Source organism: Entelurus aequoreus, linkage group LG15, assembly GCF_033978785.1.
Source record: "Entelurus aequoreus isolate RoL-2023_Sb linkage group LG15, RoL_Eaeq_v1.1, whole genome shotgun sequence".
In the NCBI taxonomy this organism is placed as follows: Eukaryota; Metazoa; Chordata; class Actinopteri; order Syngnathiformes; family Syngnathidae; genus Entelurus; species Entelurus aequoreus.
Genome location: NC_084745.1, coordinates 56599720 through 56622091, shown reverse-complemented (window position 1 = coordinate 56622091; position 22372 = coordinate 56599720). Strand labels below are relative to the sequence as shown.

The 22372-nt window shown below is 37.2% G+C and overlaps 2 protein-coding genes across 2 annotated transcripts in view; both read left to right on the top strand.

Moving 5' to 3' along the window:
* Window positions 1-7037: 7037 nt before the first annotated feature.
* LOC133630283 (short transient receptor potential channel 1-like) overlaps window positions 7038-22372 on the top strand; it is a 40607-nt gene continuing 25272 nt past the window's right edge. Inside the window, exons 1-5 of the mRNA XM_062021797.1 lie at window positions 7038-7344; window positions 8819-8973; window positions 9030-9131; window positions 9207-9409; window positions 22214-22345. Coding sequence (XP_061877781.1) covers window positions 7176-7344; window positions 8819-8973; window positions 9030-9131; window positions 9207-9409; window positions 22214-22345 — 761 coding nt within the window. The 5' untranslated portion in view covers window positions 7038-7175. The remainder of the gene's footprint in view (window positions 7345-8818; window positions 8974-9029; window positions 9132-9206; window positions 9410-22213; window positions 22346-22372) is intronic.
* Window positions 10461-22372, top strand: part of LOC133630282 (zinc finger E-box-binding homeobox 1-like) — a 280408-nt gene continuing 268496 nt past the window's right edge. Inside the window, exon 1 of the mRNA XM_062021794.1 lies at window positions 10461-10747. Within this exon, the coding sequence (XP_061877778.1) occupies window positions 10723-10747 (25 nt within the window). The 5' untranslated portion in view covers window positions 10461-10722. The remainder of the gene's footprint in view (window positions 10748-22372) is intronic.

Below are 22372 nucleotides of genomic sequence, written 5' to 3'. Positions count from 1 at the left end.
TTATTTATTTATTATTATTAGGGTCCGCACAGGACCATTTCAAAAGGAATCCCACAGGGAGTCCTTTTGCAATGGGACGAAAGGACCCTATTGAAATTATAATGTTTATTATTATTATTATTTATTTATTATTAGGGTCCGCACAGGACCTTTTCAAAAGGACTCCCACAGGGAGTCCTTTTGCAATGGGACGAAAGGACCCTATTGAAATTGTAATGTTTATTATTATTATTATTATTTATTTATTATTATTAGGGTCCGCACAGGACCTTTTCAAAAGGAATCCCACAGGGAGTCCTTTTGCAATGGGACGAAAGGACCCTATTGAAATTGTAATGTTTATTATTATTATTTATTTATTATTAGGGTCCGCACAGGACCTTTTCAAAAGGACTCCCACAGGGAGTCCTTTTGAAATGGGACGAAAGGACCCTATTGAAATTGTAATGTTTATTATTATTATTATTATTTATTTATTATTATTAGGGTCCGCACAGGACCTTTTCAAAAGGAATCCCACAGGGAGTCCTTTTGAAATGGGACGAAAGGACCCTATTGAAATTGTAATGTTTATTATTATTATTATTATTTATTTATTATTATTAGGGTCCGCACAGGACCTTTTCAAAAGGAATCCCACAGGGAGTCCTTTTGAAATGGGACGAAAGGACCCTATTGAAATTGTAATGTTTATTATTATTATTATTATTTATTTATTATTATTAGGGTCCGCACAGGACCTTTTCAAAAGGAATCCCACAGGGAGTCCTTTTGAAATGGGACGAAAGGACCCTATTGAAATTGTAATGTTTATTATTATTATTATTATTTATTTATTATTATTAGGGTCCGCACAGGACCTTTTCAAAAGGAATCCCACAGGGAGTCCTTTTGAAATGGGACGAAAGGACCCTATTGAAATTGTAATGTTTATTATTATTATCATTATTTATTTATTATTATTAGGGTCCTCCTTTTGAAATGGGACGAAAGGACCCTATTGAAATTGTAATGTTTATTATTATTATTTATTTATTATTAGGGTCCGCACAGGACCTTTTCAAAAGGAATCCCACAGGGAGTCCTTTTGAAATGGGACGAAAGGACCCTATTGAAATTGTAATGTTTATTATTATTATTATTATTTATTTATTATTATTAGGGTCCGCACAGGACCATTTCAAAAGGACTCCCACAGGGAGTCCTTTTGCAATGGGACGAAAGGACCCTATTGAAATTGTAATGTTTATTATTATTATTACAATTTATTTATTATTAGGGTCCGCACAGGACCTTTTCAAAAGGACTCCCACAGGGAGTCCTTTTGAAATGGGACGAAAGGACCCTATTGAAATTGTAATGTTTATTATTATTATTATTATTTATTTATTATTAGGGTCCGCACAGGACCTTTTCAAAAGGACTCCCACAGGGAGTCCTTTTGAAATGGGACGAAAGGACCCTATTGAAATTGTAATGTTTATTATTATTATTATTATTTATTTATTATTATTAGGGTCCGCACAGGACCTTTTCAAAAGGAATCCCACAGGGAGTCCTTTTGCAATGGGACGAAAGGACCCTATTGAAATTGTAATGTTTATTATTATTATTATTATTAATTTATTATTAGGGTCCGCACAGGACCTTTTCAAAAGGACTCCCACAGGGAGTACTTTTGAAATGGGACGAAAGGACCCTATTGAAATTGTAATGTTTATTATTATTATTATTATTTATTTATTATTATTAGGGTCCGCACAGGACCTTTTCAAAAGGAATCCCACAGGGAGTCCTTTTGCAATGGGACGAAAGGACCCTATTGAAATTGTTATGTTTATTATTATTTTCTTATTATTTTTCTTATTATTCCGCACCTTTGCGCACTACTTTTACCCCCTTAATATGCTTCAAAACTCACCAATTTTTTTTACACACATACAAAAAGTGTTCGAGAACACTGTAGTCAAAAACCAAACCCCAAAATTCAAAATTGCGCAATAGCGCCCCCTAGGAAATTTTTTTAAAACAAACTGCCTGTAACTCCCACTAGGAAGGTCGTAGAGACATGAAACAAAAACCTGTATGTAGGTCTCCTTTAGACCTACAACTCATAATGACACATTCTCGGGCGAAAACCAACAGGAAGTTGGCAATTTCCCATTTTAGACAAAAAAGTACTAAAAACACTGCTTTTTACGTCTTTGACCTCTAATTTGACCCCCTTAAAATACTTCAAAACTCACCAAAATTCTCACACACTTAGGGACTGGTGGAAATTACGATCTAAAAAAAAAACCGAACCCCAAAACTCAAAATTGAGAGATGATATCACGGAATTCCTGGAATTTCAGGAAAACCGGGAATTTTTTGTCCTGGTTAAGAGGAATGTTTTGACGGTGGAACGGGTGAAGTGGGTGGAAAAATGTGAAAGGAGTCGTCGCCAGAAAAAAGGGTGGAAATAGGGCTTTGGAAAACCAGGAATTCTGGAAAATCCTGGAATTTTTTGGAACTTGGAAAAAAGGCAGTTCAAATTTCCAGGATGGTGAAAATGTGTTGAGTCGGTTGAAAAATGCGGAAATGGTGGAAGTTTGAAAAATGGCCAATTCATTTTGAATCTGAAAAAATTCCCGGAAAAACCTGGAATTCTGGGAAATCTTGGAATTTGCCAAGGGAAAGCCTGCAATTCCCACACAGGCTGAATATTTTGAAGTTGGAACCGTTTGAATCAAATGCAAAATGTGGGAGTTGTGGAATTTTGAAAAATGTCCCATAGATTTCGATGGGAATTTTGGGAAAAACGGGAATTTTTTTTGAAAATGGTACAAAAAAACTTGAATGTTCTGAATGAGTTGAAATGGTTGGTGTTGGAATTTTTCAAATCGGTGGAGAAATGTTGAAGCAGTAACATGTTAAATTGAGAGATGATATCACGGAATTCCTGGAATTTCAGGAAAACCGGGAATTTTTTGTCCTGGTTAAGAGGAATGTTTTGACGGTGGAACGGGTGAAGTGGGTGGAAAAATGTGAAAGGAGTCGTCGCCAGAAAAAAGGGTGGAAATAGGGCTTTGGAAAACCAGGAATTCTGGAAAATCCTGGAATTTTTTGGAACTTGGAAAAAAAGGCAGTTTAAATGTCCAGGATGGTGAAAATGTGTTGAGTCGGTTGAAAAATGCGGAAATGGTGGAAGTTTGAAAAATGGCCAATTCATTTTGAATCGGAAAAAATTCCCGTAAAAACCTGGAATTCTGGGAAATCTTGGAATTTGCCAAGGGAAAGCCTGCAATTCCCACACAGGCTGAATATTTTGAAGTTGGAACCGTTTGAATCAAATGCAAAATGTGGGAGTTGTGGAATTTTGAAAAATGTCCCATAGATTTCGATGGGAATTTTGGGAAAAACGGGAATTTTTTTTGGAAAATGGTACAAAAAAACTTGAATGTTCTGAATGAGTTGAAATGGTTGGTGTTGGAATTTTTCAAATCGGTGGAGAAATGTTGAAGCAGTAACATGTTGAATTGAGAGATGATATCACGGAATTCCTGGAATTTCAGGAAAACCGGGAATTTTTCTAGTTCAAAAAACAACTTTGTTTTTTTTGTCCTGGTTAAGAGGAATGTTTTGACGGTGGAACGGGTGAAGTGGGTGGAAAAATGTGAAAGGAGTCGTCGCCAGAAAAAAGGGTGGAAATAGGGCTTTGGAAAACCAGGAATTCTGGAAAATCCTGGAATTTTTTGGAACTTGGAAAAAAGGCAGTTTAAATTTCCAGGATGGTGAAAATGTGTTGAGTCGGTTGAAAAATGCGGAAATGGTTGAAGTTTGAAAAATGGCCAATTCATTTTGAATCGGAATAAATTCCCGGAAAACCTGGAATTCTGGGAAATCTTGGAATTTGCCAAGGGAAAGCCTGCAATTCCCACACAGGCTGAATATTTTGAAGTTGGAACCGTTTGAATCAAATGCAAAATGTGGGAGTTGTGGAATTTTGAAAAATGTCCCATGGATTTCGATGGGAATTTTGGGAAAAACTGGAATTTTTTTTGAAAATGGTACAAAAAAACTTGAATGTTCTGAATGAGTTGAAATGGTTGGTGTTGGAATTTTTCAAATCGGTGGAGAAATGTTGAAGCAGTAACATGTTGAATTGAGAGATGATATCACGGAATTCCTGGAATTTCAGGAAAACCGGGAATTTTTTGTCCTGGTTAAGAGGAATGTTTTGACGGTGGAACAGGTGAAGTGGGTGGAAAAATGTGAAAGGAGTCGTCGCCAGAAAAAAGTGTGCAAATAGGGCTTTGGAAAACCAGGAATTCTGGAAAATCCTGGAATTTTTTGGAACTTGGAAAAAAGGCAGTTTAAATTTCCAGGACGGTGAAAATGTGTTGAGTTGGTTGAAAAATGCGGGAATGGTGGAAGTTTGAAAAATGGCCAATTCATTTTGAATCGGAAAAAATTCCCGGAAAACCTGGAATTCTGGGAAATCTTGGAATTTGCCAAGGGAAAGCCTGCAATTCCCACACAGGCTGAATATTTTGAAGTTGGAACCGTTTGAATCAAATGCAAAATGTGGGAGTTGTGGAATTTTGAAAAATGTCCCATAGATTTCGATGGGAATTTTGGGAAAAACGGGAATTTTTTTTTGAAAATGGTACAAAAAAACTTGAATGTTCTGAATGAGTTGAAATGGTTGGTGTTGGAATTTTTCAAATCGGTGGAGAAATGTTGAAGCAGTAACATGTTGAATTGAGAGATGATATCACGGAATTCCTGGAATTTCAGGAAAACCGGGAATTTTTTGTCCTGGTTAAGAGGAATGTTTTGACGGTGGAACGGGTGAAGTGGGTGGAAAAATGTGAAAGGAGTCGTTGCCAGAAAAAAGGGTGCAAATAGGGCTTTGGAAAACCAGGAATTCTGGAAAATCCTGGAATTTTTTGGAACTTGGAAAAAAGGCAGTTCAAATTTCCAGGATGGTGAAAATGTGTTGAGTCGGTTGAAAAATGCGGAAATGGTGGAAGTTTGAAAAATGGCCAATTCATTTTGAATCTGAAAAAATTCCCGGAAAAACCTGGAATTCTGGGAAATCTTGGAATTTGCCAAGGGAAAGCCTGCAAATCACGCAATAATAAAAAGATGATGGATTATTGTGCTGTTACTTTGTGACAAACTCTTCAGTTTTCCTAGAAGAAGAACACCTTTTTGCTCCTGCCAGTGAAAGCTTTGCGCATGCTGCTCTCTGCTGGCCAGTCCTAGAAGTGCTGTTTACAAAAGTGGACACAACAGACCTTATTATACTTTTATATAAATAATAATATATGTTAACAAATGATAATTAAATTAAATTACCGTATACATAAATGTATGTATAATTGTCTATATAAATAATTAAAGCTATAAATTAATAATATCTACTATGTATACTTATTATACTGGAAATCTAATTTGTAATTAAATAATAAAAACGCGTTAAAAGTTTTATTAGGTATAGTATGGTGGGTGGTTGAAATATTGTTTATTTTCATAATTTTTAACTGAATTAAAAACATATATTGTATTAGTTAAAGTATGGTGGGTGATTGTAATATTGTTTATTTTCATAATTTCAAATTGAATAATGAAAACTGTATTAAATGTTTTATTAGTTATATATGGTGGGTGATTGCATTTTATTTTATTTTTTCATAATTTTTTATTAAATAATAAAAACGTGTTAAAGGTTTTATTAGTTATAATATAGTGGGTGGTTGAAATATTGTTTATTTTCATAATTTTTAACTGAATAAAACATATATTAATTGTATTAGTTAAAGTATGGTGGGTGATTTTAATATTGTTTATTTTCATAATTTCTAATTGAATAATACAACTGCATTACATGTTTTATTAGTTATATATGGTGGGTGATTGCATTTTTTTTCTTCATAATTTTTAATTAAATAATAAAAACGTGTTAAAGGTTTTATTAGGTATAGTATGGTGGGTGGTTGAAATATTGTTCATTTTCATCATTTTTAACTGAATAAAAACATATATTGTTTATTTTCATAATTTCGAATTGAATAATACAACTGTATTAAATGTTTTATTAGTTATACATGGTGGTGATTGCATTTTTTTCATAATTTTTAATTAAATAATGTGATAAATGTTTTATTAGTTATAGTATGGTGGGTGATTGCATTTTATTTTATTTTTTCATAATTTTTTATTAAATAATAAAAACGTGTTAAAGGTTTTATTAGTTATAATATAGTGGGTGGTTGAAATATTGTTTATTTTCATCATTTTTAACTGAATAAAACATATATTAATTGTATTAGTTAAAGTATGGTGGGTGATTTTAATATTGTTTATTTTCATAATTTCTAATTGAATAATAAAACTGCATTAAATGTTTTTATTAGTTGTTTTTTTTCATAATTTTTAATTAAATAATAAAAACGTGTTAAAGGTTTTATTAGGTATAGTATGGTGGGTGGTTGAAATATTGTTCATTTTCATCATTTTTAACTGAATAAAAACATGTATTGTATTTTTTAAAGTATGGTGGGTGATTTTAATATTGTTTATTTTCATAATTTCGAATTGAATAATAAAACTGTATTAAATGTTTTATTAGTTATACATGGTGGTGATTGCATTTTTTTTTCATAATATTTAATTAAATAATGTGATAAATGTTTTATTAGTTATAGTGTGGTGGGTGGTAGAAATATTGTTTATTTTCATGATTTTTAATTGAATAATAAAAATGTATTCATTTTGAAATATAGTGGCTTTTGCAGCCCTTTGAGACACTTGTGATTAAGGGCTATATAAATAAACTTTGATTAAATGATTGATTCCACCTTATTGGGCACACCTGCGTCATCTCACCTGCTGTACCTAATGTTGTGGCCATTCTGATTGAAGGATTTGGGGTGTTTACAAGGCTGCAGCGGTTACGTAACGACGAGACCAGGACGCGCACATGCGCAGTGGGATCCTCGTCAGGCAGCATCAGGACCACAAGCATCTCCATCGTCGTTGTCCTCCTGACGTCACAGAAGCTTTTTTAGTGAGCAACCCGAATAGACGATCTTTGTCTGACAAAAAAAAGGCTGCCGTCCACGGTGGGGGGGAGGCTTTTTTTTGTTTTTTTTTTGTTCCTCCGGTGATGCTCACCGCCTCCCGGTGGGATGCACATCAGTGTTTGGCCCTGCTCGCTCCCCGTCGTCATGGCCGCGCTCTACCAGGGCACCGACGCCTCCTCCTCTCCGGATAAATTCCTGGCCCTGAAAGACGTGAGGGAGGTGAAGGAGGAGACCACCCTGGACGAGAAGCTCTTCCTGCTGGCCTGCGAGAAAGGTGAGCGCCAAAAAAAAATCATCATCTACGACGTACACGCCTCTTAAACAAAACCAAAAAATATTTACATTTATTTATATATTTTATATATCTCGTCAACCCCGCTTTTGCAAAGGCGTATTATTTTTGGCTTGGGAGAGACTACTCCTCCCCACGTGACTCCGTTCCGCCAATCAAACGTCGCCCGGCAGTCACGTGACCACACAATGTTTAAAAACGAGCCATGACGTCAGACAAGGCGACGTCAATGTTTACTTACTGACGAACAACGGAAAAGAACATTTATATCATCAGCTGTGTCGCCAGAGACGTTCACATTTGCGCCTACAAGAAGTCCACTTCCAACCAGGGAAAAATGCGGTAGGTTGCGGGTGTTTTTTTTTATGTTTCAGCTGCTTAGCTAGCATATGCTAACATTAGCCTTCCCGCGCACACACACAAACTACGCTTGTAGTGTAAACCATTAAAATATAACTATTAAATACATCCACGCAGCACTTTAGTTGTTTTTCACTGAACACTAACTCGTTTTACGAGTCATTATATTTAAAACTAATGTCATTTTTACGTGAATACAAATGTTGGCCACTCGACGTTCACTTCCGGTTAGTCAGGCAACTTCCGGTAAGTCAGGCATACAAAATGAATCAATTACGTTATGACTGTAGAATGATCAAGGGCGAGTTCTTGGTTTCTTATGTGGGTTTATTGTTAGGCAGTTTCATTAACGTCCTCCCAGCGCGGCAACAACACACAACAACAGCAGTCACGTTTTCGTCTACCATAAAGCAGTTCATCTGCCGTAAACAGCAATGTTGTGACACTCTTAAACTGGACAATACTGCCATCTACTGGATAGCCTCCGGAACAATGAATTCAAGTATTTCTTTTATTTATATGTATAATAAAAAATAAATAAATAAATATATATATAGCTAGAATTCACTGAAAGTCAAGTATTTCATATATATATATATATATATATATATATATATATATATATATATATATATATATATATATATATATATATATGAAATACTCGAGTTGGTGAATTCTAGCTGTAAATATACTCCTCCCCTCTTAACTACGCCCCCAACCACGCCCCCCGCCCCCAACCACACCCCCACCCACCCGCCACCTCCAGGAATCGAATGTCTCAAGGTTGGCAAGAATGCCATAAACACATCACCAAAACATTAGTAAAAAAATTGTATTATATATATTTTTTTCCTTCTTTATTATGCGTTTTCGGCCGGTGTGACTTATACTCCGGAGCGACTTATAGTCTGAAAAATAAAGTATTAGAAAAAAGTCCACACTGGTTTTGAAGGTGAAAACAAGCGATATGGCCTCCACAACCTTTGATGTGTCAGCCTGTGGAAAAAGAAGTGGGCCAGACGGAGCACCATGACCATATAAAGTCTGCAGACACGTCCCAGGAGCTGTAAACTCTCTCTCTGCGTTTCGTCAGGCGACTACTACATGGTGAAGAAGCTGCTGGAAGAGAACCGCCACGGCGAGATCAACGTCCACAGCGTGGATGTGCTGGGCCGAGACGCCATCACCATCGCCATCGAGAACGAGAACCTGGACATCCTGCAGCTCCTGCTGGAGCACGGCTGCCAGGTGAGGAACGTCACGGCGCCGCCTTTGCGGAATCTAAGACGTGCGCTTGTGTGCAGGCCACTGATGCCCTGCTGGTGGCCATCGACTCTGAGGTGGTGGGAGCGGTGGACATCCTCCTCAACCACAGACCCAGACGCTCCTCCAAGCCCTCCATCGCCGTGCGTTCTCCACTCCGACCTCCTCTCACCCCGGGGCGGCCCCTCATTGTCCCGTCTGCTCCGCCCCCCTTGCAGAAGCTGATGCAGCGCATCCAGAACCCGGAGTACTCCACCACCATGGACGTGGCGCCCGTCATCCTGGCGGCGCACAGGAACAACTACGAGATCCTCACCATGCTGCTGAAGCAGGACATCTCGCTGCCCAGGCCGCACGCCGTCGGCTGCGAGTGCACGCTCTGCAACGCCAAAAACAAGAAGGACAGTTTACGCCACTCCAGGTGAGGGATACGTCGTTGTCGTCTACAAGTACCACCTCACAAAACACCATAATGACAACATTAAATACAGTAGTGTAGTAGACCTAAGTATTCATTAAGTACCACCATAATGACAACATTAAATACAGTAGTGTAGTAGACCTAAGTATTCATTAAGTACCACCATAATGACAACATTATATACAGTAGTGTAGTAGACCTAAGTATTCATTAAGTACCACCATAATGACAACATTAAATACAGTAGTGTAGTAGACTTAAGTATTCATTAAGTACCACCATAATGACAACATTAAATACAGTAGTGTAGTAGACCTAAGTATTCATTAAGTACCACCATAATGACAACATTAAATACAGTAGTGTAGTAGACCTAAGTATTCATTAAGTACCACCATAATGACAACATTAAATACAGTAGTGTAGTAGACCTAAGTATTCATTAAGTACCACCATAATGACAACATTAAATACAGTAGTGTAGTAGACCTAAGTATTCATTAAGTACCACCATAACGACAACATTAAAATACAGTAGTGTATTAGACCTAAGTATTCATTAAGTACCACCATAATGACAACATTAAATACAGTAGTGTAGTAGACCTAAGTATTCATTAAGTACCACCATAATGACAACATTAAATACAGTAGCGTAGTAGACCTAAGTATTCATTAAGTACCACCATAATGACAACATTAAATACAGTAGTGTAGTAGACCTAAGTATTCATTAAGTACCACCATAATGACAACATTAAAGGCCTACTGAAACCCACTACTACCGACCACGCAGTCTGATAGTTTATATATCAATGATGAAATCTTAACATTATAACACATGCCAATACGGCCGGGTTAACTTATAAAGTGACATTTTAAATTTGCCGCTAAACTTCCGGTTCGAAACGCCTCTGAGGATGACGTATGCGTGTGACGTAGCCCGACGAACACGGGTATGCCTTCCACATTGAAGCCGGTACGAAAAAGCTCTGTTTTCATTTCATAATTCCACAGTATTCTGGACATCTGTGTTCGTGAATCTGTTTCAATCATGTTCATTGCATTATGGAGAAGGAAGCCGAGCAAGCAAAGAAGAAAGTTGTCGGTGCGAAATGGACGTATTTTTCGAACGTAGTCAGCCACAACAGTACACAGCCGGCGCTTCTTTGTTTACATTCCCGAAAGATGCAGTCAAGATGGAAGAACTCGGATAACAGAGACTCTAAACAGGAGGACTTTTGATTTGGATACACAGACGCCTGTAGAGAACTGGGACAACACAGACTCTTACCAGGATTACTTTGATTTGGATGACAAAGACGCAGACGTGCTACTGTGAGTATGCAGCTTTGGCTTTTTTTTGCGTATGTACGTAACTTTTTTTAAATATATAAGCTTTATGAACCTTGGGTTAGGTGAACGGTCTTTTGGGCTGAGTGATTGTGTGTGTTGATCATGTGTTTGAATTGTATTGGCGTGTTCTATGGAGCTAGGAGCTAGCAGAGGAGCTAGGAGCTAGCATAACACGTACCGTACCGTACGTGCGCGTCACGTACGGTACTTTTTAAAAATATATAAGCTTTATGAACCTTGGGTTAGGTGAACGGTCTTTTGGGCTGAGTGATTGTGTGTGTTGATCGGGTGTTTGAATTGTATTGGCGTGTTCTATGGAGCTAGGAGCTAGCAGAGGAGCTAGGAGCTAGCATAACAAACACGCAGGTGTTATTATGCAGGATTAATTTGTGGCATATTAAATATAAGCCTGGTTGTGTTGTGGCTAATAGAGTATATATATGTCTTGTGTTTATTTACTGTTGTAGTCATTCCCAGCTGAATATCAGGTACCGTGAGTATGCAGCCTTGGCTGCTAAACATTCGATAACTTGACCGTATGTGCGCGTCACGTACGTAACTTTTTAAAAATATATAAGCTTTATGAACCTTGGGTTAGGTAAACGGTCTTTTGGGCTGAGTGATTGTGTGTGTTGATCAGGTGTTTGAATGGTATTGGCGTGTTCTATGGAGCTAGGAGCTAGCAGAGGAGCTAGGAGCTAGCATAACAAACACGCAGGTGTTTTTATGCAGGATTAATTTGTGGCATATTAAATATAAGCCTGGTTGTGTTGTGGCTAATAGAGTATATATATGTCTTGTGTTTATTTACTGTTGTAGTCATTCCCAGCTGAATATCAGGTCACCCCCGGCTCTCACAGCATCTTCCCTATCTGAATAGCTTCAACTCCCCACTAGTCCTTCACTTGCACTTTACTCATCCACAAATCTTTCATCCTCGCTCAAATTAATGGGGAAATTGTCGCTTTCTCGGTCCGAATCTCTCTCACTTCATGCGGCCATCATTGTAAACAATAGGGAACTTTGCGTATATGTTCAACTGACTACGTCACGCTACTTCCGGTAGGTGCAAGCCTTTTTTTTATCAGATACCAAAAGTTGCAATCTTTATCGTCGTTGTTCTATACTAAATCCTTTCAGCAAAAATATGGCAATATCGCGAAATGATCAAGTATGACACATAGAATAGATCTGCTATCCCCGTTTAAATAAAAAAAATTCATTTCAGTAGGCCTTTAAATACAGTAGTGTAGTAGACCTAAGTATTCATTAAGTACCACCATAATGACAACATTAAATACAGTAGTGTAGTAGACCTAAGTATTCATTAAGTACCACCATAATGACATCATTAAATACAGTAGTGTAGTAGACCTAAGTATTCATTAAGTACCACCATAACGACAACATTAAAATACAGTAGTGTATTAGACCTAAGTATTCATTAAGTACCACCATAATGACAACATTAAATACAGTAGCGTAGTAGACCTAAGTATTCATTAAGTACCACCATAATGACAACATTAAATACAGTAGTGTAGTAGACCTAAGTATTCATTAAGTACCACCATAATGACAACATTAAATACAGTAGTGTAGTAGACCTAAGTATTCATTAAGTACCACCATAATGACAACATTAAATACAGTAGTGTAGTAGACCTAAGTATTCATTAAGTACCACCATAATGACAACATTAAATACAGTAGTGTAGTAGACCTAAGTATTCACAACATTAAATACAGTAGTGTAGTAGACCTAAGTATTCATTAAGTACCACCATAATGACAACATTAAATACAGTAGTGTAGTAGACCTAAGTATTCATTAAGTACCACCATGATGACAACATTAAATACAGTAGCGTAGTAGACCTAAGTATTCATTAAGTACCACCATGATGACAACATTAAATACAGTAGCGTAGTAGACCTAAGTATTCATTAAGTACCACCATAATGACAACATTAAATACAGTAGTGTAGTAGACCTAAGTATTCATTAAGTACCACCATAATGACAACATTAAATACAGTAGTGTAGTAGACCTAAGTATTCATTAAGTACCACCATAATGACAACATTAAATACAGTAGTGTAGTAGACCTAAGTATTCATTAAGTACCACCATAATGACAACATTAAATACAGTAGTGTAGTAGACCTAAGTATTCATTAAGTACCACCATAATGACAACATTAAATACAGTAGTGTAGTAGACCTAAGTATTCATTAAGTACCACCATAATGACAACATTAAATACAGTAGTGTAGTAGACCTAAGTATTCATTAAGTACCACCATAATGACAACATTAAATACAGTAGTGTAGTAGACTTAAGTATTCATTAAGTACCACCATAATGACAACATTAAATACAGTAGTGTAGTAGACCTAAGTATTCATTAAGTACCACCATAATGACAACATTAAATACAGTAGTGTAGTAGACCTAAGTATTCATTAAGTACCAACATAATGACAACATTTAAATACAGTAGTGTAGTAGACCTAAGTATTCATTAAGTACCACCATAATGACAACATTAAATACAGTAGTGTAGTAGACCTAAGTATTCATTAAGTACCACCATAATGACAACATTAAATACAGTAGTGTAGTAGACCTAAGTATTCATTAAGTACCACCATGATGACAACATTAAATACAGTAGTGTAGTAGACCTAAGTATTCATTAAGTACCACCATAATGACAACATTAAATACAGTAGTGTAGTAGACCTAAGTATTCATTAAGTACCACCATAATGACAACATTAAATACAGTAGTGTAGTAGACCTAAGTATTCATTAAGTACCACCATAATGACAACATTAAAATAGAGTAGTGTAGTAGACCTAAGTATTCATTAAGTACCAACATAATGACAACATTAAAATACAGTAGTGTAGTAGACCTAAGTATTCATTAAGTACCACCATAATGACAACATTAAATACAGTAGTGTAGTAGACCTAAGTATTCATTAAGTACCACCATAATGACAACATTAAATACAGTAGTGTAGTAGACCTAAGTACTCATTAAGTACCACCATAATGACAACATTAAAATAGAGTAGTGTAGTAGACCTAAGTATTCATTGAGTACCAACATAATGACAACATTAAAATACGGCAGCGTAGTAGACCTAAGTATTCATCAAGTACCACCATAATGACAACATTAAAATACGGCAGCGTAGTAGACCTAAGTATTCATTGTAAACAAGGCAGAGGTTGTATTTAACAAGTATATGTAATATTTTCTTTACACAATTTGAAGAGTAACACTGTGTTTGAATATAGGAAAATAAAACACTGTACTTATATAATGAATCAAACAATAACATACAGTATTTAATTGATTCTTTGGCGTACCACTAGAGGGAGCCTGTGTACCACTAGTGATACACGTACCACAGTTTGAGAAACTATAGCGAGTCTGTACATAGAACATACTGTACATACATTATACACACAAGTCTGTACATAGAACATACTGTACATAGATTATACACACAAGTCTGTACATAGAACATACTGTACATAGATTATACACACAAGTCTGTACATAGAACATACTGTACATAGATTATACACACAAGTCTGTACATAGACATACTGTACATACATTATACACACAAGTCTGTACATAGAACATACTGTACATAGATTATACACACAAGTCTGTACATAGAACATACATACATTATACACACAAGTCTGTACATAGAACATACATACATTATACACACAAGTCTGCACATAGAACATAAAATCAAAAAGTGCCATGTTACGGTACCTGAGTTGTGCGTTGCCGACTTTACGCTTCGCCACTTGGCAGTCACTCCAGCAGCACTGAGAGCGGACTCAGCCAAACCACCTTTAGGTCACGTTACGAATTTTAATGCCAACAGCGTAATGAACTCAAAAAATCATCCATTGTAAGTAAAGTAAGGCTCCACTTTTCCAAAAAATGTGCTAGCTTGATGCTAATATACATTTGCTTTGCCGTTGACATGCTACTAATTAGCATTAGCGATTTTACATGGCGATTTTAACACCTCCAATCAAACAGCTGGTCCGTAATAAGTAAAGTACTTACAGTATTAACACTTTGTAGGACGCAACACAAAAAATACACCATAAACTATACAACTATCTAACTGTAATGGCTACTTACTGTCATATTGCGAACGATAATACGATGATCATAAAACAAGAGATAACAGCTGGATTGCAGTTATCATACCCAGCTCATTTTTAAATGTTACAATAAAAAAATGAAATTGTATTATCAAAAACAATATTTATTAATATTAATACATTCATATTTATTAACACACACATTAGTGCCATGCTGTTTTACACTGCAAGATTGTTCAATGTTTACTACGTTTGTCTAGCTTGTGTGCTATTGCGTGCTTAGCTGTTGTGTAGTTCCTAGCTAGCTCCTAGTAGCCTATAACCTAGCATGTTTACCTTTTGTAAATGACTTTAGTAAAACAGAAGAAATTGTGTGCTTATTGGAGGACATTTAGATGTTAACTGTCTGTCCAGCTTTGTACATGTAAACACACTGTAGGACTGCTCGTATCGCACATGATATCACACACAAGTAAACACTCTGTAGGTCTGCTTGTATTGCACATGATATCACACACGAGTAAACACACTGTAGGACTGCTTGTATCGCACATGATATCACACACGAGTAAACACACTGCAGGACTGCTTGTATCGCACATGATATCACACACCAGTAAACACGCTGCAGGAACTGCTTGTATCGCACATGATATCCCACACAAGTAAACACGCTGCAGAAACTGCTTGTATCGCACATGATATCACACACAAGTAAATATGCTTCAGGACTGCTTGTAACCGTAATATGACATGCAAGATGATATCAGATTTTTTATTTTCCTGAGGGAACTCTCCTGAAGGAGTCAATAAAGTACTATCTATCTATCTATCTATCTATCTATCTATCTATCTATCTATCTATCTATCTATCTATCTATCTATCTATCTATCTATCTATCTATCTATCTATCTATCTATCTATCCATCCATCCATCCATCCATCCATCCATCCATCCATCCATCCATCCATCCATCCATCCATCCATCCATCCATCCATCCATCCATCCATCCATCCATCCATCCATCCATCCATCCATCCCTCCCTCCCTCCCTCCCTCCCTCCCTCCCTCCCTCCCTCCCTCCATCCCTCCCTCCCTCCCTCCCTCCCTCCCTCCCTCCCTCCCTCCCTCCCTCCGTCCGTCCCTCCCTCCCTCCCTCCCTCCCTCCATCCATCCATCCATCCATCCATCTCTCTCTCTCTCTCTCTCTCTCTCTCTCTCTCTCTCTCTCTCTCTCTCTCTCTCTCTCTCTCTCTCTCTCTCCGTCCGTCCATCTGTCTCTGTATCTATCTATCTATCTATCTATCTATCTATCTGTCTGTCTGTCTCTGTATCTATCTATCTATCTATCTATCTATCTATCTATCTATCTATCTATCTATCTATCTATCTATCTATCTATCTATCTATCTATCTATCTATCTATCTATCTATCTATCTATCTGTCTCTGTGTCTCTCTGTCTCTGTGTCTCTGTCGCTCTGTCTCTCTCTCTGTCTGTCTCTCTGTCTGTCTCTCTGTCTCTCTGTCTCTCTGTCTCTGTGTCTCTCTGTCTCTGTGTCTCTGTCTCTCTGTCTGTCTCTCTGTCTGTGTCTCTGTGTCTCTGTGTCTCTCTGTCTCTCTGTCTCTGTGTCTCGGTGTCTCTGTCTCTCTCTCTGTCTGTCTCTCTGTCTGTCTCTCTGTGTCTCTCTGTCTCTCTGTCTCTCTGTGTCTCTCTGTCTCTCTGTCTCTGTGTCTCTGTCTCTCTCTCTGTCTGTCTCTCTGTCTGTGTCTCTGTGTCTCTGTCTCTCTCTCTGTCTGTCTCTCTGTCTGTCTCTCTGTGTCTCTCTGTCTCTCTGTGTCTCTCTGTCTCTCTGTCTCTGTGTCTCTCTGTCTCTGTGTCTCTGTCTGTCTGTCTCTCTGTCTCTCTGTGTCTCTCTGTCTCTCTGTCTCTCTGTGTCTCTCTGTCTCTCTGTCTCTGTGTCTCTCTGTCTCTCTGTCTCTGTGTCTCTGTGTCTCTGTGTCTCTGTCTCTGTCTCTCTCTATCAGACTGTTATCAGTATTGGACAGTATACCGGTCATTATGTGTTTTTTCTCCCAGTATTATTGTTTTTGTTATGATGCTCATTGACAACAAAAGCATGTTTATTAGTTGATGACTGTTGGGGCCGCCTTCATATATTCCAGTTCTTACATCATTGACAACAAAAGCATGTTTATTAGTGGATGACTGTTGGGGCCGCCTTCATATATTCCAGTTTTTACATCATTGACAACAAAAGCATGTTTATTAGTGGATGAATGTTGGGGCCGCCTTCATATATTCCAGTTCTTACATCATTGACAACAAAAGCATGTTTATTAGTGGATGACTGTTGGGGCCGCCTTCATATATTCCAGTTTTTACATCATTGACAACAAAAGCATGTTTATTAGTGGATGACTGTTGGGGCCGCCTTCATATATTCCAGTTTTTACATCATTGACAACAAAAGCATGTTTATTAGTTGATGACTGTTGGGGCCGGCTTCATATATTCCAGTTTTTACATCATTGACAACAAAAGCATGTTTATTAGTTGATGACTGTTGGGGCCGCCTTCATATATTCCAGTTCTTACATCATTGACAACAAAAGCATGTTTATTAGTTGATGAATGTTGGGGCCGAATTCATATATTCCAGTTCTTACATCATTGACAACAAAAGCATGTTTATTAGTTGATGAATGTTGGGGCCGCATTCATATATTCCAGTTTTTACATCATTGACAACAAAAGCATGTTTATTAGTTGATGAATGTTGGGGCCGCCTTCATATATTCCAGTTCTTACATCATTGACAACAAAAGCATGTTTATTAGTTGATGACTGTTGGGGCCGCCTTCATATATTCCAGTTCTTACATCATTGACAACAAAAGCATGTTTATTAGTGGATGACTGTTGGGGCCGCATTCATATATTCCAGTTTTTACATCATTGACAACAAAAGCATGTTTATTAGTTGATGAATGTTGGGGCCGCCTTCATATATTCCAGTTTTTACATCATTGACAACAAAAGCATGTTTATTAGTTGATGAATGTTGGGGCCGCCTTCATATATTCCAGTTTTTACATCATTGACAACAAAAGCATGTTTATTAGTTGATGAATGTTGGGGCCGCCTTCATATATTCCAGTTTTTACATCATTGACAACAAAAGCATGTTTATTAGTTGATGAATGTTGGGGCCGCATTCATATATTCCAGTTTTTACATCATTGACAACAAAAGCATGTTTATTAGTTGATGACTGTTGGGGCCGCCTTCATATATTCCAGTTTTTACATCATTGACAACAAAAGCATGTTTATTAGTGGATGACTGTTGGGGCCGCCTTCATATATTCCAGTTTTTACATCATTGACAATAAAAGCATGTTTATTAGTTGATGAATGTTGGGGCCGCCTTCATATATTCCAGTTTTTACATCATTGACAACAAAAGCATGTTTATTAGTTGATGAATGTTGGGGCCGGCTTCATATATTCCAGTTTTTACATCATTGACAACAAAAGCATGTTTATTAGTTGATGAATGTTGGGGCCGCCTTCATATATTCCAGTTCTTACATCATTGACAACAAAAGCATGTTTATTAGTTGATGACTGTTGGGGCCGCATTCATATATTCCAGTTCTTACATCATTGACAACAAAAGCATGTTTATTAGTTGATGACTGTTGGGGCCGCCTTCATATATTCCAGTTTTTACATCATTGACAACAAAAGCATGTTTATTAGTTGATGACTGTTGGGGCCGCCTTCATATATTCCAGTTTTTACATCATTGACAACAAAAGCAGGTTTATTAGTTGATGACTGTTGGGGCCGCATTCATATATTCCAGTTTTTACATCATTGACAACAAAAGCATGTTTATTAGTGGATGACTGTTGGGGCCGCCTTCATATATTCCAGTTTTACATCATTGACAACAAAAGCATGTTTATTAGTGGATGACTGTTGGGGCCGCCTTCATATATTCCAGTTCTTACATCATTGACAACAAAAGCATGTTTATTAGTTGATGACTGTTGGGGCCGCCTTCATATATTCCAGTTTTTACATCATTGACAACAAAAGCATGTTTATTAGTTGATGAATGTTGGGGCCGCCTTCATATATTCCAGTTCTTACATCATTGACAACAAAAGCATGTTTATTAGTTGATGACTGTTGGGGCCGCCTTCATATATTCCAGTTTTTACATCATTGACAATAAAAGCATGTTTATTAGTTGATGAATGTTGGGGCCGCATTCATATATTCCAGTTTTTACATCATTGACAACAAAAGCATGTTTATTAGTGGATGACTGTTGGGGCCGCATTCATATATTCCAGTTTTTACATCATTGACAATAAAAGCATGTTTATTAGTTGATGAATGTTGGGGCCGCCTTCATATATTCCAGTTTTTACATCATTGACAACAAAAGCATGTTTATTAGTTGATGAATGTTGGGGCCGGCTTCATATATTCCAGTTTTTACATCATTGACAACAAAAGCATGTTTATTAGTTGATGAATGTTGGGGCCGCTTTCATATATTCCAGTTCTTACATCATTGACAACAAAAGCATGTTTATTAGTGGATGACTGTTGGGGCCGCCTTCATATATTCCAGTTTTTACATCATTGACAATAAAAGCATGTTTATTAGTTGATGAATGTTGGGGCCGCCTTCATATATTCCAGTTTTTACATCATTGACAACAAAAGCATGTTTATTAGTTGATGACTGTTGGGGCCGGCTTCATATATTCCAGTTTTTACATCATTGACAACAAAAGCATGTTTATTAGTTGATGAATGTTGGGGCCGCATTCATATATTCCAGTTCTTACATCATTGACAACAAAAGCATGTTTATTAGTTGATGACTGTTGGGGCCGCCTTCATATATTCCAGTTCTTACATCATTGACAACAAAAGCATGTTTATTAGTTGATGAATGTTGGGGCCGCCTTCATATATCCCAGTTCTTACATCATTGACAACAAAAGCATGTTTATTAGTGGATGACTGTTGGGGCCGCCTTCATATATTCCAGTTTTTACATCATTGACAACATAAGCATGTTTATTAGTTGATGACTGTTGGGGCCGCCTTCATATATTCCAGTTTTTACATCATTGACAACAAAAGCATGTTTATTAGTGGATGACTGTTGGGGCCGCCTTCATATATTCCAGTTCTTACATCATTGACAACAAAAGCATGTTTATTAGTTGATGACTGTTGGGGCCGCCTTCATATATTCCAGTTTTTACATCATTGACAACAAAAGCATGTTTATTAGTGGATGACTGTTGGGGCCGCCTTCATATATTCCAGTTTTTACATCATTGACAACAAAAGCATGTTTATTAGTTGATGAATGTTGGGGCCGCATTCATATATTCCAGTTCTTACATCATTGACAACAAAAGCATGTTTATTAGTGGATGACTGTTGGGGCCGCATTCATATATTCCAGTTCTTACATCATTGACAACAAAAGCATGTTTATTAGTTGATGACTGTTGGGGCCGCCTTCATATATTCCAGTTTTTACATCATTGACAACAAAAGCATGTTTATTAGTGGATGACTGTTGGGGCCGCCTTCATATATTCCAGTTTTTACATCATTGACAACAAAAGCATGTTTATTAGTTGATGAATGTTGGGGCCGCCTTCATATATTCCAGTTCTTACATCCGGGAATTAGGAGTCACTTTTCACCACTCCCTCACTTCCTCCTCTTTTGACTTGGAGCACTCCTTGTTTACTTTCCTCCCAGGACCGTCATACTGTCATTATTAATAATATTAAACACACCTCGCCCAACCATACATCATCCTTTGGAGCTTTGCTCATAAAAACAAGTTGACCACACCTCATCAGTGACCAAGAACATGAACTTGTGTTGTCATTGGGATGTTTCCTGCGAAGAATGGCACTGTATTTACTGATATTGCCCTCCGTAGATAAATAACGTTGCCACATAACTTGGTATTATTGTGTCCAGATGGGATTCATGGCTTTATGAACAGAGCCTTGTTATACTGTATATATATTTTATTTACTGTTTTTTTTTTAAAAACAAGGAAACAATTACTAGCATCAGTTATACAATAAAATGTAGATTATTGAATTTACACAAATATTACTATTTTAGTGGGAAAATATTATGAAATATTGGCTATATTTTGTTTGTTTACATTGTAATTCATATTTCCAAGCTTTGGCAGTGACATCACCTAAGAAATGTGTCATATTTAAATGAAATAGAAACAAATACACACATAAAAGGTACAAAATAAAACGGGTATACAAAGTAGTGGTAGCATTTCAGTTAGGGTTTTACGCAAAATTTCGACCGAAATTGCATTTTCTATTTGTTTGGAAGAAATGTAAATATTTGTTCAAAGGTGAAAACTACTAAAATGACCCCGTCACCCTTTGATGTGCCAGGCTGTGGCCCTCGGTTAATATATGTAATATTTTAATGACATATGTTCTGTCATTAATATGTCTGTTTTCAAAATGGCTGCCTTTATTATGCTATACTTTATTATGTTATGCGGCCCTTAGTGAAAAAAGTTTGGACATAAGAAAAATAAATAAATACCAAAAAAATAATGTAAAAAATATAATAATTTAAAAATGTATATTTTTATATGTAAAAAAAATAAATGTAAATGAGTCAATTCGTTCGCGAAAGTCACGTCTGTATTCCATATCTGTTTATTGACCCTTAAAGTTATTATTGTGTATTTTTGTGTGAAAAACTCCAAAAGTCAACATAGTAGTACTACTAAAGCAAAGTCAACATAGTAGTACTACTAAAGCAAAGTGACTATTTGGGAATGGCACCATTACTGAAGGCAGTCGGCCAGCAGGAGTCGTAGTTATGACATCATTAATGTTGCGGCTACTAAAGTGGTTATTAGTAGCTTGTTAACAATGAGTCAGAACTTTGAATTTTTATAAGATAATGATCGGACATTACTTTAGTGTACGTTAACTTTGGAGGTGGTGACACCCCGGACCAGCACTAGAACTATCGTATTACCCTTGCCATGTGTGGGTTCATTTACTATGAATTATAGTCTGGAGCGCCACGCACGGAGGGTTTGGTGGGCTGGTCATATGGATATTAAAATCCCCCATTATAATTATATTGTCGGCGTGTGTCACGAGATCAGCCACAAACTCTGAGAAACCTGTGAAAACTAGCCAGCCACTTGTTAAGCGAGACTAACCTGCCATACCTGTGGTAGGTTCCGGCTGGACATCTACCGCTGCCTGGCCAGCCCCTCCCTCATCATGCTGACGGAGGAGGACCCCATCCTCAGGGCCTTCGAGCTGAGCACGGACCTGAAGGAGCTGAGTCTGGTGGAGGTGGAGTTCAGGTGCTCCTTCCCGCCGCTGCCGCACAC